Source organism: Pelobates fuscus, chromosome 4 (assembly GCF_036172605.1).
Source record: "Pelobates fuscus isolate aPelFus1 chromosome 4, aPelFus1.pri, whole genome shotgun sequence".
Taxonomy (NCBI): Eukaryota; Metazoa; Chordata; class Amphibia; order Anura; family Pelobatidae; genus Pelobates; species Pelobates fuscus.
Window position 1 is genome coordinate 349,199,957 of NC_086320.1, and position 17,560 is coordinate 349,217,516.

The 17,560-nt window shown below is 42.1% G+C and overlaps 1 protein-coding gene across 1 annotated transcript in view; it reads right to left on the bottom strand.

Moving 5' to 3' along the window:
* Positions 1-17,560, bottom strand: part of C4H10orf67 (chromosome 4 C10orf67 homolog) — a 115,927-nt gene that overhangs the window by 84,234 nt on the left and 14,133 nt on the right. The window contains exons 2-5 of the mRNA XM_063450790.1: positions 15,334-15,454; positions 10,687-10,830; positions 9,596-9,670; positions 654-809 (exon numbers count right to left, since the gene is read on the bottom strand). Of these exons, the coding sequence (XP_063306860.1) occupies positions 654-809; positions 9,596-9,670; positions 10,687-10,830; positions 15,334-15,454 (496 nt within the window). The remainder of the gene's footprint in view (positions 1-653; positions 810-9,595; positions 9,671-10,686; positions 10,831-15,333; positions 15,455-17,560) is intronic.

Sequence of the window (17,560 nt, forward strand, 5' to 3'; positions counted from 1 at the left end):
CTTGCCTCATCTGGATAAATTAACTGGATTCCAATTCACCCTTTTTAGTTTTTGGTATGGCATTCGTAAACATGGAATAACTTTATAATATCTGAAAACGATTTATAGTATTACATGGTAAAGCACTTACATATGCACCGATTTGTTTCAGGTTTACAAATGTAAAACATGCTCAGGTGACAGTAGACAGAACGGTATTGAACATCTTTTGGATAAGATTGTGGAAATTTTACAAATCCACCAGGTGAATGTGCCTTATATAATATTTATAAAGTTTCATATTGAACAGTCAGCCTAGGCATAAAGATTATAACTGTAGCACTTATTCATTAAACACTGAATTGTAGTGAACTGAAATACAACATTTCAGAAAAAATATCCAACTTGCAAATGTAGTGAAATTGGGGAATTCTTTCCAAATCAGCGTTTTTTGCCTACAATTTGGATTCATTGCAATTCAGAGTTTAGTGAATATTATTGGCGCACACTAGTATAAAATATAAGTAATTTTCATTGAGTCAGATATATTGGTCAGCTTATTATCAGACTGCAAAATAATTATCTTAAGCCACTAATATCAATCTGCTGCTAGAGATTTATATATTGTAAAAATAATACAATTCAATACAGACTAAGATAAGATTTTTAAATACCTGTTTTGGTTGCTCATTTTCTTCCATTTCTAAGATAAGTGCGTTCAAAGACTGAATTAAAGTCTCCTGTTCATCAAGTTTCTTTTTAAGGGCATCGATCTTTACTGAAGATGCACTATGGGAGGAATTTATCCCATTGCTGTCTGAAGGATTATGCTGTAAAGGGATTAGAAATTACAATTAAAGATATGCATGCAATGCTACAACAGAGACATACTGTAAATAATATAAAGACTGTATAGCTTTTCTAACAAGTATTCCTAATGCTAAAGTACTACACTTACTATTTAGGCGTGAGTTCCCCCACCAAGTAAGGGTTTAAAAGGTAGTTTTTACTTACAGTTATATCCTCGCCACACTGATTTCACCACAGCCGCTCCGCCTCCCTGGCTGAGATCAGCAAGACGCCGCTCTGCGTCAATCAAATACTCTTTATGAGAGGTGTTAACCCTGTACTCATAACATTGCTGTATCTATTACATGGCAGTGTTTTACAACGCAGAGTGAAAAAATAAAGGGCAACTGCATCCAGATCTCTTCATTGAGATGAAATGGTTTGGATGCCTTTATTGGTTTCAATAACAAAATGAGAATAAATAGTGATCAGGACTGAAAAACGTTGGGATTGTTTACTAATGGTTTAAAAGCACACTACAAGCTCCACAACAACCTTGTCTCATTGAATAGGTTATTGTCAGGATCGGGACAGGGATCCAACACGCAGAGTACAAAGCGTAGTAGGTACGTATACCGGACCTTAGAATGGCCGGACTTAACGTAAGGAGTAAGTAGAGAATGGTCAGAGACAAGCCGAGGTCGAGGGAACGAGAAGACAGGTAAGCGAGAGACAAGCCGGGTCAAAGGATAACAGAGACAAGCAGAGTAATACAAACAAGCCGGGTCAGAACCAAAGAGACAATAGACATACAAGAGCACTGAGTGACTAGACTGGCTAGAACCACGACAGGGCAATGAGCAAATGCGGGAAGCTCTATTAAATACCCCGGTTCTAGGAAGTAATCACACCCCCAACGAGTCCTGGTTCGTGTTCAGGGTTTGAGTGACAGGTCGAGCAGGCTTGGCTTCATGACGTCAGCTACTGGGCGTCACGTCATAAAAGGGCGTGGATCCCTCGCGGCCGGCGTGTAACCGACCGGAGGAACCGCGAGGAACGGAGAAAACAGCCCTTCTGAACGGGAAAACGTCTAAGTCTCTCCTCTTATCAGAGGTAGAGACTACAGGTACCCTGACAGTACCCCCCCTTTCAGAAACGCCCACCGGGCGGAAGCAACCGGGACGAGATGGAAAGCGGGAGTGAAAAGCCCTGCGGAGGCGAGGAGCATGTACATCCTCCTGAGGTACCCAAGTCCTCTCCTCAGGACCATATCCCTTCCAGTCGACAAGATACTGTAACCTCCCTGGAGAAATTCGAGAACCGATGATGGAGTTGATCTCGTATTCCTCCTGACCCTCAACCTGAACAGAGCGAGGGGAGGAAACAGTGGAGGAAAATCTGTTGCAAATTAACGGTTTCAGCAAGGAAACATGAAAAGAATTAGGGATGCGTAAGGCAGATGGAAGAACTAGGCGATACGCAACCGGGTTAATACGAGTCAGGACCCTGTAAGGACCAATGTAACGAGGAGCGAATTTCATAGAAGGAACCTTTAAACGAATGTTTTTTGTACTCAACCATACCCTATCACCAGGAACAAAAACAGGAGCCGCCCTTCTGCGTTTATCAGCGTGTTTCTTGAACAACATGGAATTATGTAGGAGAATTTGTCGAGTCTGATCCCACAACTTCCTCAGATTGGCAACATGAACATCAACCGACGGTACCCCTTGGGAAGAAGAGACCGAAGGAAGAATGGAAGGATGAAAGCCATAATTCATGAAAAAGGGACTAGAACGAGTGGAATCACAAACAAGATTATTGTGTGCGAACTCTGCCCAAGGAATCAAACCGACCCAATCGTCCTGATGTTCGGAAACAAAACAACGTAAATATTGTTAAATTTTTTGATTGGTACGTTCAGCAGCTCCGTTAGACTGAGGGTGATAAGCAGAAGAAAAATTCAATTTGATACCTAATTGAGAACAGAAGGATCTCCAGAAACGTGAAACAAATTGGGAACTTCTATCAGAAATAATTTCGGAAGGTATCCCATGTAAACGAAAAATTTCTTTAGCGAATATTTCCGCCAATTCAGGAGAAGTCGGAAGTTTAGGTAAAGGCACAAAATGAGCCATCTTAGTAAACCTATCGACTACAGTGAGAATCACAGTCTGTCTTTTAGAAATAGGCAAATCAACAATAAAGTCCATGGCCAAACAGGACCATGGTCTCTCTGGAATGCCCAAGGGCTGTAATAGACCACATGGAAGGGTATGAGGTTGCTTAGTCTTAGTACAGATCTCACACACTGCAATGAAATCCTTAATATCCTTTCGTAAAGAAGGCCACCAGAAATCTTTAGAGATTAAGGAATATGTCTTGCGAATGCCAGGATGCCCCGCCACCTTACTCTCGTGAAAACACTGTAAGAGCTCCCGTTGGAGTTCAGGAGGAACGAAGTGTCTTGCCACAGGAGTCTGCCTAGGTGCCAGATGTTGCAACTTCATGATTTGGTCAAGCAGTGGAGAATGAATTTTAAGACTTGTGTTGGCGATAATATTGCACTTGGGGACTATAGAGGATAAAACTGGCTCAGATACAGTAGAAGGTTCATGTTGGCGAGACAAAGCATCGGCTTTAGAATTCTTAGAACCAGGTCTATAAGTGAGTACGTAATTGAAATGGGTGAGAAATAAAGACCAACGAGCTTGCCTGGAGGACAATCGTTTGGCCTCCCCAATATAGGACAAGTTCTTGTGATCCGTCAAAATAGTAACAGGATGTAAGGTCCCTTCCAATAAATGTCTCCACTCCTTTAAAGCCATGATAACTGCTAGTAGTTCCCTGTCACCAATGTCATATCTGCTCTCAGGACCAGATAGCTTTTTGGAAAAAAAACCACATGGATGTAATGGTTTATCCACACCTAATCTTTGGGACAGGATAGCGCCTACACCCGTCTCTGAGGCGTCTACTTCGAGTAGGAAAAGGCAGAGTAGTATCAGGGTGAACTAAAATTGGTGCGGAAGCAAAAAGTTCTTTGAGAGTCTTGAAAGCAAGAAGTGCTTCAGTAGACCAATTCTTAGTGTCAGCCCCCTGTCTGGTCATATTGGTGATAGGAGCAGTAACCCTTAATGAAGCGCCTATAATAATTGGAGAATCCAATAAACCACTGAGTGGCCTTGAGACCCTTAGGTAAGGGCCAGTCTAAAATGGACTGGAGTTTATCCGGATCCATCTTAAACCCTTCCCCAGAAATCACATAACCAAGAAAGTTTGTCTGAGACTGATCAAAACTACATTTCTCCAGTTTGCAGTATAAGCCATGTTGAAGAAGTTTGCGCAAAACCCTTCTGACTTGTCTGTGGTGAGTCTCAATGTCCCTAGAATGTATAAGTATATCATCCAGGTATACAATAACACAGTCATGTTGAAATTCCCTAAGAACTTCATTGATCAAGTCCTGAAATACTGCCGGCGCATTGCAGAGACCAAAAGGCATTACGGTATACTTGTAGTGCCCATATCGAGTGTTGAACGCCGTCATCCACTCGTGGCCCTGCTGAATCCTCACCAAGTTATATGCCCCTCTGAGATCTAACTTGGTGAAAATCTTGGAACCCTTTAAACGATCAAAAAGCTCGGTAATCAAAGGAATCGGGTAGGCATTTCTAACGGTTATCTTGTTCAAACCTCGGTAGTCAATGCAAGGTCTCAGCGTACCATCCTTCTTTTTAACAAAAAAAAACCCAGCCCCGGCAGGGGAGGAGGATCTCCTAATGAATCCTTTGTCTAGATTTTCACGAATATACTCCTCTAGGACTACGTTCTCTTTAGTAGACAAAGGGTATACATTGCCCCTGGGAGGCATAGTACCAGGGAGTAGATTAATCTTACAATCAAAGGTCCTGTGTGGAGGTAAAGTATCGGCCTTCTTTTTGTCAAATACCGCCTTTAAGTCCAGGTACAGTGGCGGTATTTGTACTTCTGTAGAGTCGGTAGACTGAGTGGAAGTATTAACTATGCAAAGCGGTGAGACTTTCTGTAAACACTTCTCCTGACAATTCTGACCCCATGAGATTATCTCCCCTAATTCCCAATCAATAATAGGGTTATGTCTCTTTAACCAAGAATACCCCAGGACTATGGGAACAGAAGGGGATGAAATGAGTAACAGAGATATGTCTTCCTCGTGTAAAATACCAACAGTTAAGTTAACGGGTATGGTTTCATGAAAAATCACAGGCTCAACTAAAGGTCTACCATCTATGGCCTCAACGGCCAAGGGCGTCTCCCTTAACTGAGATGGAATAGTGTGTTTAGTGACAAAAACTTGGTCGATAAAGCTCTCAGCAGCTCCGGAATCTATCAATGCCACAGTCTCTACTACTCCCCTCTCCCAAGTTAAGGAAACGGGTAGCAGAAGCCTATGATCTTTATAATTATGAGTAGAGGACAAAATAGAAACACCCAAGGCCTGTCCTCTAGAGAAACTTAGGTGCGAGCGTTTCCCGATCGATTAGGACAATTTAGGCGTAAGTGACCTCTGACTCCACAGTACATACACAGCCCCTCCCTTCTTCTATACTGTCTCTCCTCTTCTGAGAGATGAGTATTGCCTATCTGCATAGGTTCTGGAAAAGGTAAGGTTTTGGTCTCCGGACTTTGAAATGAGGGAGCTAGTTTAAAGGAAGGTCTACGGGTTCTATCTCGAGTGTTCTGCCTCTCTCTTAAGCGTTCATCAATGCGAGAGATAAAAGAGATTAAATCCTCCAAACTCTCAGGAAGCTCTCTAGTAGCCACCTCATCAAGTATTACATCTGATAATCCGTTTAAAAATACGTCTATATAAGCCTGTTCATTCCACTTAACTTCTGCCGCCAAGGACCTGAACTCTAGTGCATAATCCACAAGTGTTCGGTTATCTTGTCTAAGGCGCAACAGTAATCTGGCTGCATTGACCTTTCTACCAGGAGGGTCAAAAGTTCTTCTAAAAGCAGCTACAAAGGCATTATAATTATATACTAACGGGTTATCGTTTTCCCACAACGGATTGGCCCATCTCAGAGCCTTCTCAATGAGTAAGGTGATAATAAATCCGACCTTCGCCCTATCTGTAGGATAGGAACGGGGTTGTAATTCGAAGTGGATACTGATTTGGTTTAAAAAACCTCGACACTTCTCAGGAGAACCACCATAACGTACAGGTGGGGTAATACGGGAGGAGGCACCTACAGTGGCTACCTCTAAACCTGAACTTACAGGAGAGATAGAATTATTACGCATCTCTTCTGGTGGATTATTAGGACGAGATAATAACGCCTGTAGCGCTAAGGCCATCTGATCCATTCTATGTTCCATGGCGTCAAACCTAGGATCGGAAGGACCAAGCTGACTACTTGTACCTGCAGGATCCATTGGCCCTGTCGTAATGTCAGGATCGGGACAGGGATCCAACACGCAGAGTACAAAGCGTAGTAGGTACGTATACCGGACCTTCGAATGGCCGGACTTATCGTAAGGAGTAAGTAGAGAATGGTCAGAGACAAGCCGAGGTCGAGGGAACGAGAAGACAGGTGAGCGAGAGACAAGCCGGGTCAAAGGATAACAGAGACAAGCAGAGTAATACAAACAAGCCGGGTCAGAACCAAAGAGACAATAGACATACAAGAGCACTGAGTGACTAGACTGGCTAGAACCACGACAGGGCAATGAGCAAATGCGGGAAGCTCTATTAAATACCCCGGTTCTAGGAGGTAATCACACCCCCGACGAGTCCTGGTTCGTGTTCAGGGTTTGAGTGACAGGTCGAGCAGGCTTGGCTTCATGACGTCGGCTACTGGGCGTCACGTCATAAAAGGGCGTGGATCCCTCGCGGCCGGCGTGTAACCGACCGGAGGAACCGCGAGGAACGGAGAAAACAGCCCTTCTGAACGGGAAAACGTCTAAGTCTCTCCTCTTATCAGAGGTAGAGACTACAGGTACCCTGACAGTTATGTGGCAAGGATGTCCCTTGTCCTGTCTCTTTCACATAGCTGCGTGTAACTGCAGTGATTTGCAAAATCTATGCATCCAGCCTTTGACAGTACAACATTTGCACTGTTTGCACCCACGGCTTGGGTGCTCAGTGCAGGTCTCTATCCAGCACTTTAAGAAGGTCTGAACTGTGGATGTACTCAAAACGTGGTAAGTGGCTTAGGGGTATTCAAACTACAGCCCCATTCACATAAATACAGCGCTGCGGAATGGGTTAGCGCTATATAAATAATAATAATAATAACTGTCAGTAGGGATGTGAATCTAACTGAAGTAACGCTCACACTGCTTGCTATCTGTTTATTCAGTAGTCTCACTCTTCTCATCTGATAAGTGGAACTGCAGCTGGAGGTTGAATTACATTTCCTATAAACGTCTGCGAGACAGAAGTTTATAACATTAATTAAACCTTACAGACCAGAATGGCATCATATTCATGCCCTGGTTAGACTCAATGCTGCAGCAGCAGTGGGAACTTGATAAGGTATCGGTTTTCAAATAGTTTAGTGCATTATCTATATATTATCATTATCTATTAAAAAAAAGGTGTCTATGAAGCTGAATTTCAGAATTTTCAGTGCCGACCGACCATGAAAATTTTAAATGATGCTTAATTCTTGATATCAATATTTGGGTATTAAAAAAATAAATAAATCATGTGTGCAAGGGTTTGCGATATGATTGCATACTTAACTTGTTCATATACACAAAATTTTAATTCTTTTATACCAAAAACTAAAAAAGCTGGCCTAAGGGTAGTTAGAAAGAAATAAGATGGTATGCAAAAATACCATAAGAAAGTGCTTTTGGGTTTAACAATGTATGAAAAGGTTGACCAGCTTGAATAAAGACTAAGTATTAGTTTGTTCAAACAAATTAGTATGCTGTAAACAACTGGAATGCTAATGTTGGTAAGGACTGTGAATGTTTTCGCATTTGCAAGGTACAGTTCCTATTAATATGCATACACACATTAATACACACACTAGAACTTATAGTGACAAAAATCTCCATAGTGAATAGTATCAAAATTACTGGTATGCATTATCAGGTAGGTTCCTGCAGTGACTGTCAAACCCAGAGTCAGCCCACTAAATAAAAGCATTATATTCTTGCTGGGCGTAGGATTGTGAGCAGCTGCGTGCCCGTAGAAACTCACTTCATAAAGCTCTTTGCTAACATTTTGTGCTTTATGAGAGAGTTTGGAAACTGGTGCAAATGTACCTGAGGACAGACAAGTTTGCAATAACATGAAACAACAGCTGGCATTTTTCGTTTATGTATGTTGTCAACCACTTCTTGGTTGAGGGTCTGCTAAACCTATATGTTATCTTATCATGCTGCAAGAAAGTCCTACAAACCCAGGTCATCATGATGCTCCAAAATCAGGAAAACAAATAAATATATTATATAGGGGATATATGAATATATCCCCTAACAATTCCACCTACGATGATTAAAACATACAAAAACGGCTGCACCTGGGCTTTACCTTTTTTATACATTATACTGGTAGATCATGGAAACCTAGCTGGAGGTTTGTATGTGTTGTTGTTTTTACAGTTATAGTATTTAAGTCGCACTGGAATGGGTTGAGCAATGCTGTGCTGCTGTCAACCTCCTCAAACAGTTAAATATGTGTTGCGTCCCACTGGGCAGAAATGAGGGACAAATTATGAGAAAACACAGCAAGACATTTCATAGCTGCTGAAATTGTGTAGAGTTTTGTTTTCTGCACGGTCAATGTAGCTTTCGAGAAAGGAGGCACAAAGCATTAGCAGGCATAATAAAGGAGTGGTGGTGGGCTTTGTGTGCGCGAGGTGCATGCTGGTTGGAACTTTATCCTTGTCGTCAACAATCAGAAAGGCAATTCTTCTTGCTTTGCAGCTTAAATATCAAAAGAATTACTAAAATCCTTACTGCAAACGGGAAAAAAAATGCCAAAATCATTTATCATGAACACTGGTATCAAAGAAAACTATTATTTTATTTTCCTAAATAATAGCAGTAGACAGGCCATATTGATTGCATGTCTAGATAGCTACCGTATTTAAAAATGCTGGTGGTTTGGCTACTTCCCAAAAATACTGACACACATTTATATTGTGGGACAATATTCTGACCGTGTTTATTCTGCAACAAAAATCTTTAGCTCTTAAGAGCAGATATGGTAATACAAGAAAATTCAAATACAATCAGGGTTATTGATGAAGGCAAGAAATGTCAGGAATTCAAATTAACAGCAAAGGAAGCCAAAATGGAAGCACAGCTGACGTAGAGAATTTTCCCAGCTTGGCTCTAAATTTGACATTCACTTCGAATTTGCAACAATGAATAACAATGATATTTTAAAATCAAGACTTGACAGATTTCAAGCACCATGAGGATGCGGAATTGACAATATTAGTGCTGGCTCTAACTTTTTGAAGTGTTTCTATACAACTTTTCAGAGGTACTAGTTAATTGGTTACAAAAATTGCCTTTTCACTCGTAAAACTTCACATGTTGTTTTTCTTCTTATGGAGGGAAATTAGTTAAATCAATCATGGTTCTGATTAATAACTTGATTTCCCTCCACATGTCTTCACACCAATCTTCATATACCTCTACGTGCGAAACAACAAAATATACCAGATTTGTTCAGCCTGAATGTAAAAAAAACATAAAACCAGTATGAAACTTTCAGTTCTTTCTGCATGATGCTGATTAGAAACACATTTTCCCATTAGGTAATCAGATCATAGTGTTTTCTTAGAAGTCAGATAGAAGCAGTTTGGTGTGAACTTACCTCATACTTTGCCTTTATGACAGCAAGAGCGTTAATTAGCTGCATCTGGAAGCTTCTTCTCAGGTTAGATACTTTCTGCAATGAGATCAGATGTTACCAGATTTGTCAATATATCAATATCTAATAATGTCAATGATACATTCTGAAGTTAGTCTAAGGTAGGAAATGAATGGACAAGGTCCCCAAACTGATCTATACCTGTGCTAGTGAAATATTCAAAACATTTCTAATTTATGACACATATACACCTGAAGTTTGCTCCCTTGTGCTTTATATATTGGTCCCCATTAAGCCCAAACTGTAACTTTAAGTCTGGATGTTTGTTAAAATGAAAATCGGCAAAAGGAGGCAATTACATCAATTGGGCAAAAATGATATTTTTTAAATTTGTGCTTAGGCAGCCTAGTTTATGTTGTAATTTTAAAGCTACAGAGATGTAATGCCACATTACGGCATCTTGATTTATTCAGGTACAAGCACTGTGCAGGGTTAGTACCACCCCATGTGCAATAAACATTAGGGAAATGCTAATAGGCCTATCAATTACTGTTTGGAGAGACAGGAAGTGCAAGTGGTGGTGATAGAGTAGAGACAAGGTTGGGCACAGGCAGAAGTTAACTTTTAAGAGACTTTTAAGGGTAGGTGATGTATAAAGGTTAGCAAGGAATTATAAAGGTAATTTAAGGACGCCTAAGGTGGTAGCAGATGGTACTGGTCGAAGTTAGACTAATATGCGATGTGGGTAGAAGGTTGTGGACACTAAATAATCATATTTTATCACTAACCCACTACCATTACGTACTTATTCTTTTCTTTTATCTATCTGTATTGTGTTAATCTCTTGGAGGAGATCTAAAACACGCTGAATCACTTCCAGAAACACCACATACTGGATTAATTCTATTGATGTGTGGTGGGATAAATTTGGTGGAGAATTTTTGCTATAAACATATTGTAAAGCCCATTACTTAGTGAAAAGACTCTTGCAGCACCTCACTACTCTTTGTCTTAATTAATTACATTTAATTAAAACATACAAAAAATTAAAATTCAATTTACAGGAACATAAAAATACCAAGTAGATTTTCTACCTTTTTGTGAACAGCTTCAAGGTCTCGCACAGCATCGTTCATCCTACCATAAAGTTCCACTGCCTGCGCCTGTATCTTCTGCTCATGTTCGGCTCGCAGAATGCTCTTCTGAAGAATCACATCTTTCTTCAGATCATCCATCGACTTTAAATGAAAAGTAAAATGGCTGCTCAGAGAATATTATATGTGTCTTGTGGCCACTTACCTTAGCTTTTGGAGCTGGTTATATAAACATTGAATTGACTGTAAACAGACGGTGTTATTGTTTTATTGTACATGTAATGTTCTACTCTAAGGAGTCTTTACACTGAGTTATTGGTTTCATCTACCAAGTCAGGCAGCTAAATCTCCAGCAAATTAAAAGAGTTATTCCCATTTGTACATGTTTAATTCATTTTTAAATGAGACTTAGCCTCTCTCAAGAAACGTTCTCTTCTATATTGAATTGCATTGCTGCTCTTAATACTGTCTCGGAAAATTATACAATACTGTTTCTGCTAATATGATTTAGCAAAAATGAACTCCCACAGCATAATGCAGTGGTCTTCATGATTTTCTTCTGCGATTTGCATAACCTTTGCCTAAGGATCACCCTCTCCTGAAAAAGGAAAAGGCGGTCAATGATAAAAGTGTAGGGTAAAGATGGAAAATTGTAGAATCCTAGCTCTTTCAGGACTACAACTCCCATGAAGTTCATTCAGATGTACATTTGCAAGGCATCATGGGAGATGAAGTTATATAACAGGTATAATACCTTTCCTCCCTCATTAGCTCATGCTCCCGCAATCCCCAGGCGTCTTTTTAATACCTGTAACTCCCTTCTTTGCCCTGCTGTGGCCACCCCCCAAACTAACCTTACAGCCTATAGCTTTGCATGCTACTTTACCGACAAGATTGAACAGCTAAGGAAATAATTCTCCCCACCTTACCCCTCTCTTTCTCAACCACATCTAGGTCATGCCTTTCCTACCCTTCAGACTTTCTCCCAGACTACTGAACAAGAGGTGGCTGCGCTTCTTCTTTCCCCTCGACCCACCACTTGCCCGCTTAATCATGTCCCGTCTCACCTTATAAGATCTCTCTACTCTTGTCTTGTGCCTTCCTTAACACACATCTTCAACTGCACTCTCTCTTCTGGTGTTGTCCCTGCTGCCCTTAAACAAGCTACTGTAGTACCCATCTTAAAAAAAGAAAAAAAAACATCTCATGACCCGTCCCCCCCTTCTAACTATCGTCCCATATCCCTGCTCCCTTTTTCCTCAAAGCTTCTGGAAAGATTGTCTTTACCCATCTGACTTGCTTCCTCAATTCCAACTTTCTCCTTGACCCTCTTCAGTCTGGCTTCCACCCCCTCCACTCTACTGAGACTGCTCTTATTAAAGTAATTAACGGCTTAATCACAGCTAAATTTAAAGGGAACTACTCTATACTAATTCTTCTTGACCTCTCTGCTGCCTTTGACCATGTTCTCCTTCTCCAAACTCTTCAATCACTCGATCTCTGTGACACTGTGCTCTCTTGGTTTTCCTCCTATCTCTCCCAAAGCTCATTCAGTTTCTCCTTCTCTAATGATACCTCCTCCCCTCATCCTGTTTCTGTTGGAGTCCCCAAGGCTCTATACTTGGTCCCCTTCTATTTTCTTTTTATACTGCCTCTCTTGGCAAACTTATTACCTCATTTGGATTCCAATACCACCTGTATGCTGATGACACTCAGATATACCTCTCCTCCCTGGACCTGTCCCCTGCCATCCTGCAACGTGTCACTGCTTGCCTTTCTTCCATCTCTGATTGGATGTCCTCCCACTTTTTGAAACTCAATCTCTCTAAAACTGAACTCCTTGTCTTTCATCCTCCTAATACTGATCCCCCTCTTTCGCTCTCCCTTCAAATGAGTGGTACCCACATCAGTCTATCCTTGCAAGCGCGCGGTCTTGGCGTTATACTTGATTCTGGCCTCACATTTGAGCCTCACACCCAGTCTGTTACCAAATCCTGTAGGTTCCACCTTAAAAACATAACCCACGCTGACTGCAGAGCCGAGTGGTCGCAACCTCAAGGGCTCCTGTACTAGCCCGCACGGAAAGCCCTTTTACACGACCCAACCGGCGACCAACCGGGCCAACAGGGCCAGCAATCGAAAGGGCACAATAAGCGGAGTACAAAGATACCCATCAAGCAACGGAACAAGCAATATTTGCCGGAAAAGCAACTGAGGCCTACTCGAAGGCTGGAGCGGGAGAGACGGCCGCTCTCCCCCTGCCACGAAAGAGGCTCCTGTCATCCCGGTCCACCAACGCACAGAGAGCACCCACCTCTGGCACACTACTCAACACGAAGCCGTACGGACGGCCCCACGAGGCCTAGCTAAGAAGGCCGACAGCGGGACCACTGACCTGAAGCAGCAGACCACTGAAGAATGGGCAGCAGCCTTCAAGGACAAATTCAATGCAGTGTGCCTGAGATTCTGGGAGCGACTGCGGGTAAGAAGCTCACACCCAGTACTGATATCAGCCACAACGGCAGCACGCCGCCGCACACCACCTCACAAGCAAGCAAAGCACCCGAGCAAAGCGCCACCACCGCTAGAGCAAGCGCAGGGCAATGTGACTCAGCGGCCGAAGCAACGAAAGGGCATTAACCGCCCAAAGAGCACAAACGGTGACCAAGCACCGGCACCGGGGACCCCCATGGGAGGCTCGTGCGGACCCTCCTCCACCCGACAGGGTCACCGCGGCCCACAACGAACGAGGCACCGCAACCAAAACAAAAGCCTGCAGACATCACCCACCGCACCGCCAGCTCCACTAAGACTGACCTGAGAAGCAGAGGTACACAGCGGGTCACATACCTAGCCAAAGATGGCTCCTTGCTACAGCCCAGATCGGGGACGCCACAGCTGAACAGCACCCGCATGCACGAGGCTCAACACCGGCTGCAGACACATAAGACGGCGAAAGGGAACACCGTGAGGATTTTAACCCCTGGAGTGCTGACAGTCAAGAGAGACCCACGGCAGAGCGACCAACGACTTTCCCACAGACTGGGCATTGGATGAATGGGTGAGAGGCCCCGGACTGTCTTTCGGTACAGGCTCAGATGGCATTGCAGACCCGGTTTATCATGGTGAACTACCGATATGACCTTGCTTTCTTATATGCCCCTTACATGCCATTACCTTTACTCTGGGACTGATGCCTGGACACATTCCCTGCCTAACAACCAGAGCAGTCAACTACTGAGTTTTTATTACTGCAACTCACATTCCTAACAAACACAGCATGCTTATTCCTGCACTGGGTATCGGCTAATCTGTTGCATGGGTTGGTGACTGCCCTCCAGTTGCTCCCCTCAGAGGTTTCCCTCATGACTTGCCAGCTCCACCGGGACCTTTTCTACTAAGCTGTGTACCATATACAAGAGGTTTTTCTTGTTTTGCCTTTTTTTTCCTTGTTTCTCCTTTTCTTTCATGACTTGACAGAATATTAAGGCTAGCAGTGGTATGTGCCATTACCGAGAAGCATTCCAGTGGTATTCCCTGTTGAAATTATCTAACGAGTGCAACATTTCCCCTATCTCTAGACACGTTTGTTAGGCACGTTAACACTCAACCTGCTATGCAGGACTCAAATCGAGACAAACGCAATTTAATGTAACCTACAATATAGCGAATCACTGGATAGTATGAAAATGTTGCATTGGATCTCTAGCATATTACCTACGCTTGTATATGGTATGTTAATCTTTATAAGTTCCTGATGTTAACCAAAATGTCTATCCTACCTTTCGTAGCTAGAAGCCTGATTGAAACTAATGGTATAGACATTTATGCCTAGCCTGATTCCTTTTAAAAATTTGTGCTGTCAATGATTGCCATGAAACTGTTTATTCTTTGTTATTCCATTGGCTTGTATCTGCTGTTGTGGTGATATAAGCATGCTTGTAACTACAAAAATAAAGAATATAAAAAAATAATAAAAAAAAACATAACCTACATCCGCCCCTTTCTTACGCAAGATGCTACTAAGGAGCTTGTCCATGCTCTAGTAATTTCCCACATGGATTATTGTAACTGACTCCTAATAGGTCTTCCCACAAGTATATCCGTATTGCCCCGCTACAGTCTGTAATGAATGCTGCAGCTGGACTGATTTTCCTCTCCTGTTGCTCCTCTCACACCTCTCCCCTCTGTCAGTCCTTACATTGGCTTCCTGTATCCTATAGGAGTCAATTCAAGGCACTAATCCACATCTATAAAGCACTGACCAATTGTAGCCCCTCCTATATTTCTTTACTGATCCGCCGGTATGCCCCTTCTCGGTCTCTCTGCTCTGCACATGACCTTCTACTGTCTGCTGCTCACACCCGTATAGCCAACTCTACCACATAGAACCCGAAAAACTACGCAATCAGTCACACAAAATTATTTAAGTTTTTTTTATTTCTTACCGCCTCCCTAAGGGGCATTGCCATTATTTAAGCTATATTTTCGATAAACATTTTTTTACGGGAACTGGTTGAGCACTTTTTTTGTGTAGAATCACATAGAACTCTGATCCTACAGAATGTCTAAATACATGCTGGATTGTACTGTATGTATGTGTGTTTTTGTTTAGTATAAATTATGGACAGCAAATGGAAACCTCACCTTTACTACATTTTGTATTACATTTGTCAACTCCTTCAGCTCTAATACTTCAGTCACATCTGTTTGGGTGGCATTTTCTCTTTTGAAGGCACCCACTCTGAGGAGATCTGAAATTGAAGGTCTGGAAAGAATGAAATATTTGTTACTATTCATTACGCAGCATTAGTCATTTTAATCATTAGTTGGTACATCATCATTTACATTTTATAATGGATAGGTAAAATGTACTTTCAATATGGTCAATATTAGTATATACCCCTCGGTCATTAGCACATTGTTATTGTCACGTATTAATCCGCATATAAAAAGTTGATTAATGACATTTACTGTTCTGACATGAAAAGTTGTGCCGAGCAACATTACTGTCCTGACAGGAAAAGTTGTGCCGAGCAGCGATCAAATCCACAGGAGGGTTTGTGCTGAGCAGCAATTATGTAAATGGGAACCTGGTAACTGCCTTTGGGGTCAAAGGCCGATTACAGGCTATCAGATCCAGAGGAGGGGTATTTAGGCCCAGTTCTCATCCTGCTCAGTGCCCTGTCGTGGTTTCCCTAGTGGTTGTCCGAGAGTGCATTCCTGATTCAAGTTTCTTCTGGTTTTTGACTTTGGCTTTGATTTTGACTTCCTTGTATTCTGGTATTCCTGACTTCTGGCTTTCCCTTATCGTTGTGTCTCTTTCTGTATCCCCTGACCTCGGCAAGTATCCTGACTACTCTTTGGTACGTTAAGTCCGGCCATTCTAAGGCCTGGTCATACGTTACCTATTAGTCATCTGTGTGACACAATTCTACGTGCTGGATCAACTAGTAATCCTGACAGTTATAAACTACAAGTAAAGTTTACAAAGTGCACAGCAATCTATGTGCAGTTTATACATGGGTGTAAATCTTGTGAAATTTGGAAGCGGGACAAGTGCACAAGCAGCTGCTATCTATATGGATGAGACCATCTTGAAGGGAGAATAAGTGCTATTTTGGTCTGCTAAGGAGAGCAGTAGACTGAGCATACAGTCCTCTGCCCGACTCTCTCCAAGGAGGAGAAAGAGTCGTCTTGTCTGTGTGTGAGTCATGCACATGCTGGACGCACAATAAGGACAAAATTGATATAGGATAACCCAGATATAAGATAATGCAGCCTGACTGACAGGCCTAGAGTGCGAACGCAAAGAAAAACAGTGCACACAGTGAAACTCCAAAGGATCCCCTCCAAGCAACTGGCGCTCCATCTCAGAAAACAGCAATACCAAAACTCCACAGGATCCCCTCCAAGCAACCGGTGCTCCGTCTCCGAAAACAGCAATACCAAAACTCCAAAGGACCCCCTCCAAGCAACTGGTGCTCCATCTCTGAAAACAGCAATACCAAAACTCCAAAGGACCCCCTCCAAGCAACTGGTGCTCCATCTCTGAAAACAGCAATACCAAAACTCCAAAGGTTCCCCTCCAAGCAACTGGTGCTTCGTCTCAGAAGACAGCAATACCAAAACAGTATATCAAACAAAATAAAGTCTCTTGATGCCAAGGGAAGTGTGAAGTTCATGGTAGAAAAGTCCACCTCGGCTTTAATCATATCTAATCATCATGATTAAGGATTAAATAGCCACATATGGTATTTTGAGGTGTGCTTTTTCCCAATAAACCCTACCTTCCTTTGGAATCATGTATAGCCGTCTTTTTTTTTTTTGTTTGAAGTCTCAGTTGTGTTTTTTTTTTTACAGATTACTGCTGCTATCAGTCACTATATCAGATATAATAGTGGGGTTAGGGTGCTTTATGCACCCAGCACTTTGTATTAATGCAAAGTGGTTTAGGTACATAGACTGACCTTTTCATTATACATTTTCTGGCAATTCTGCTAGCACCAAATGTATATCTAGTGGTTTCCTTGGTATAACCAGCTGAGCTATAACACTTTCCCAACACCTAACAGTTCAAATAAGCGTCACTTTTGTTTTAGGATGATTATCTTGAATTGGGTTATTCCAGAGAATGTTTTTATAGTTTACTTGTGTAGTTGGGGTTATGTGTAAAGAGTAATTCATGGAACAACTTCTAAATATTGATCTATCAGCTGTGCTATCCCCTCTGCCCCCCTTAGATGCTCTTTACAAGATAGTGTTACTTTAAAAAAAAAAAAAAAACTTTATAAAACACATGTATTTAAGCCTGGAGTAATGTAAGGACGGAGGAGGTCAAGGTACTTGTTGTGGTATTAGGACTTCACATATA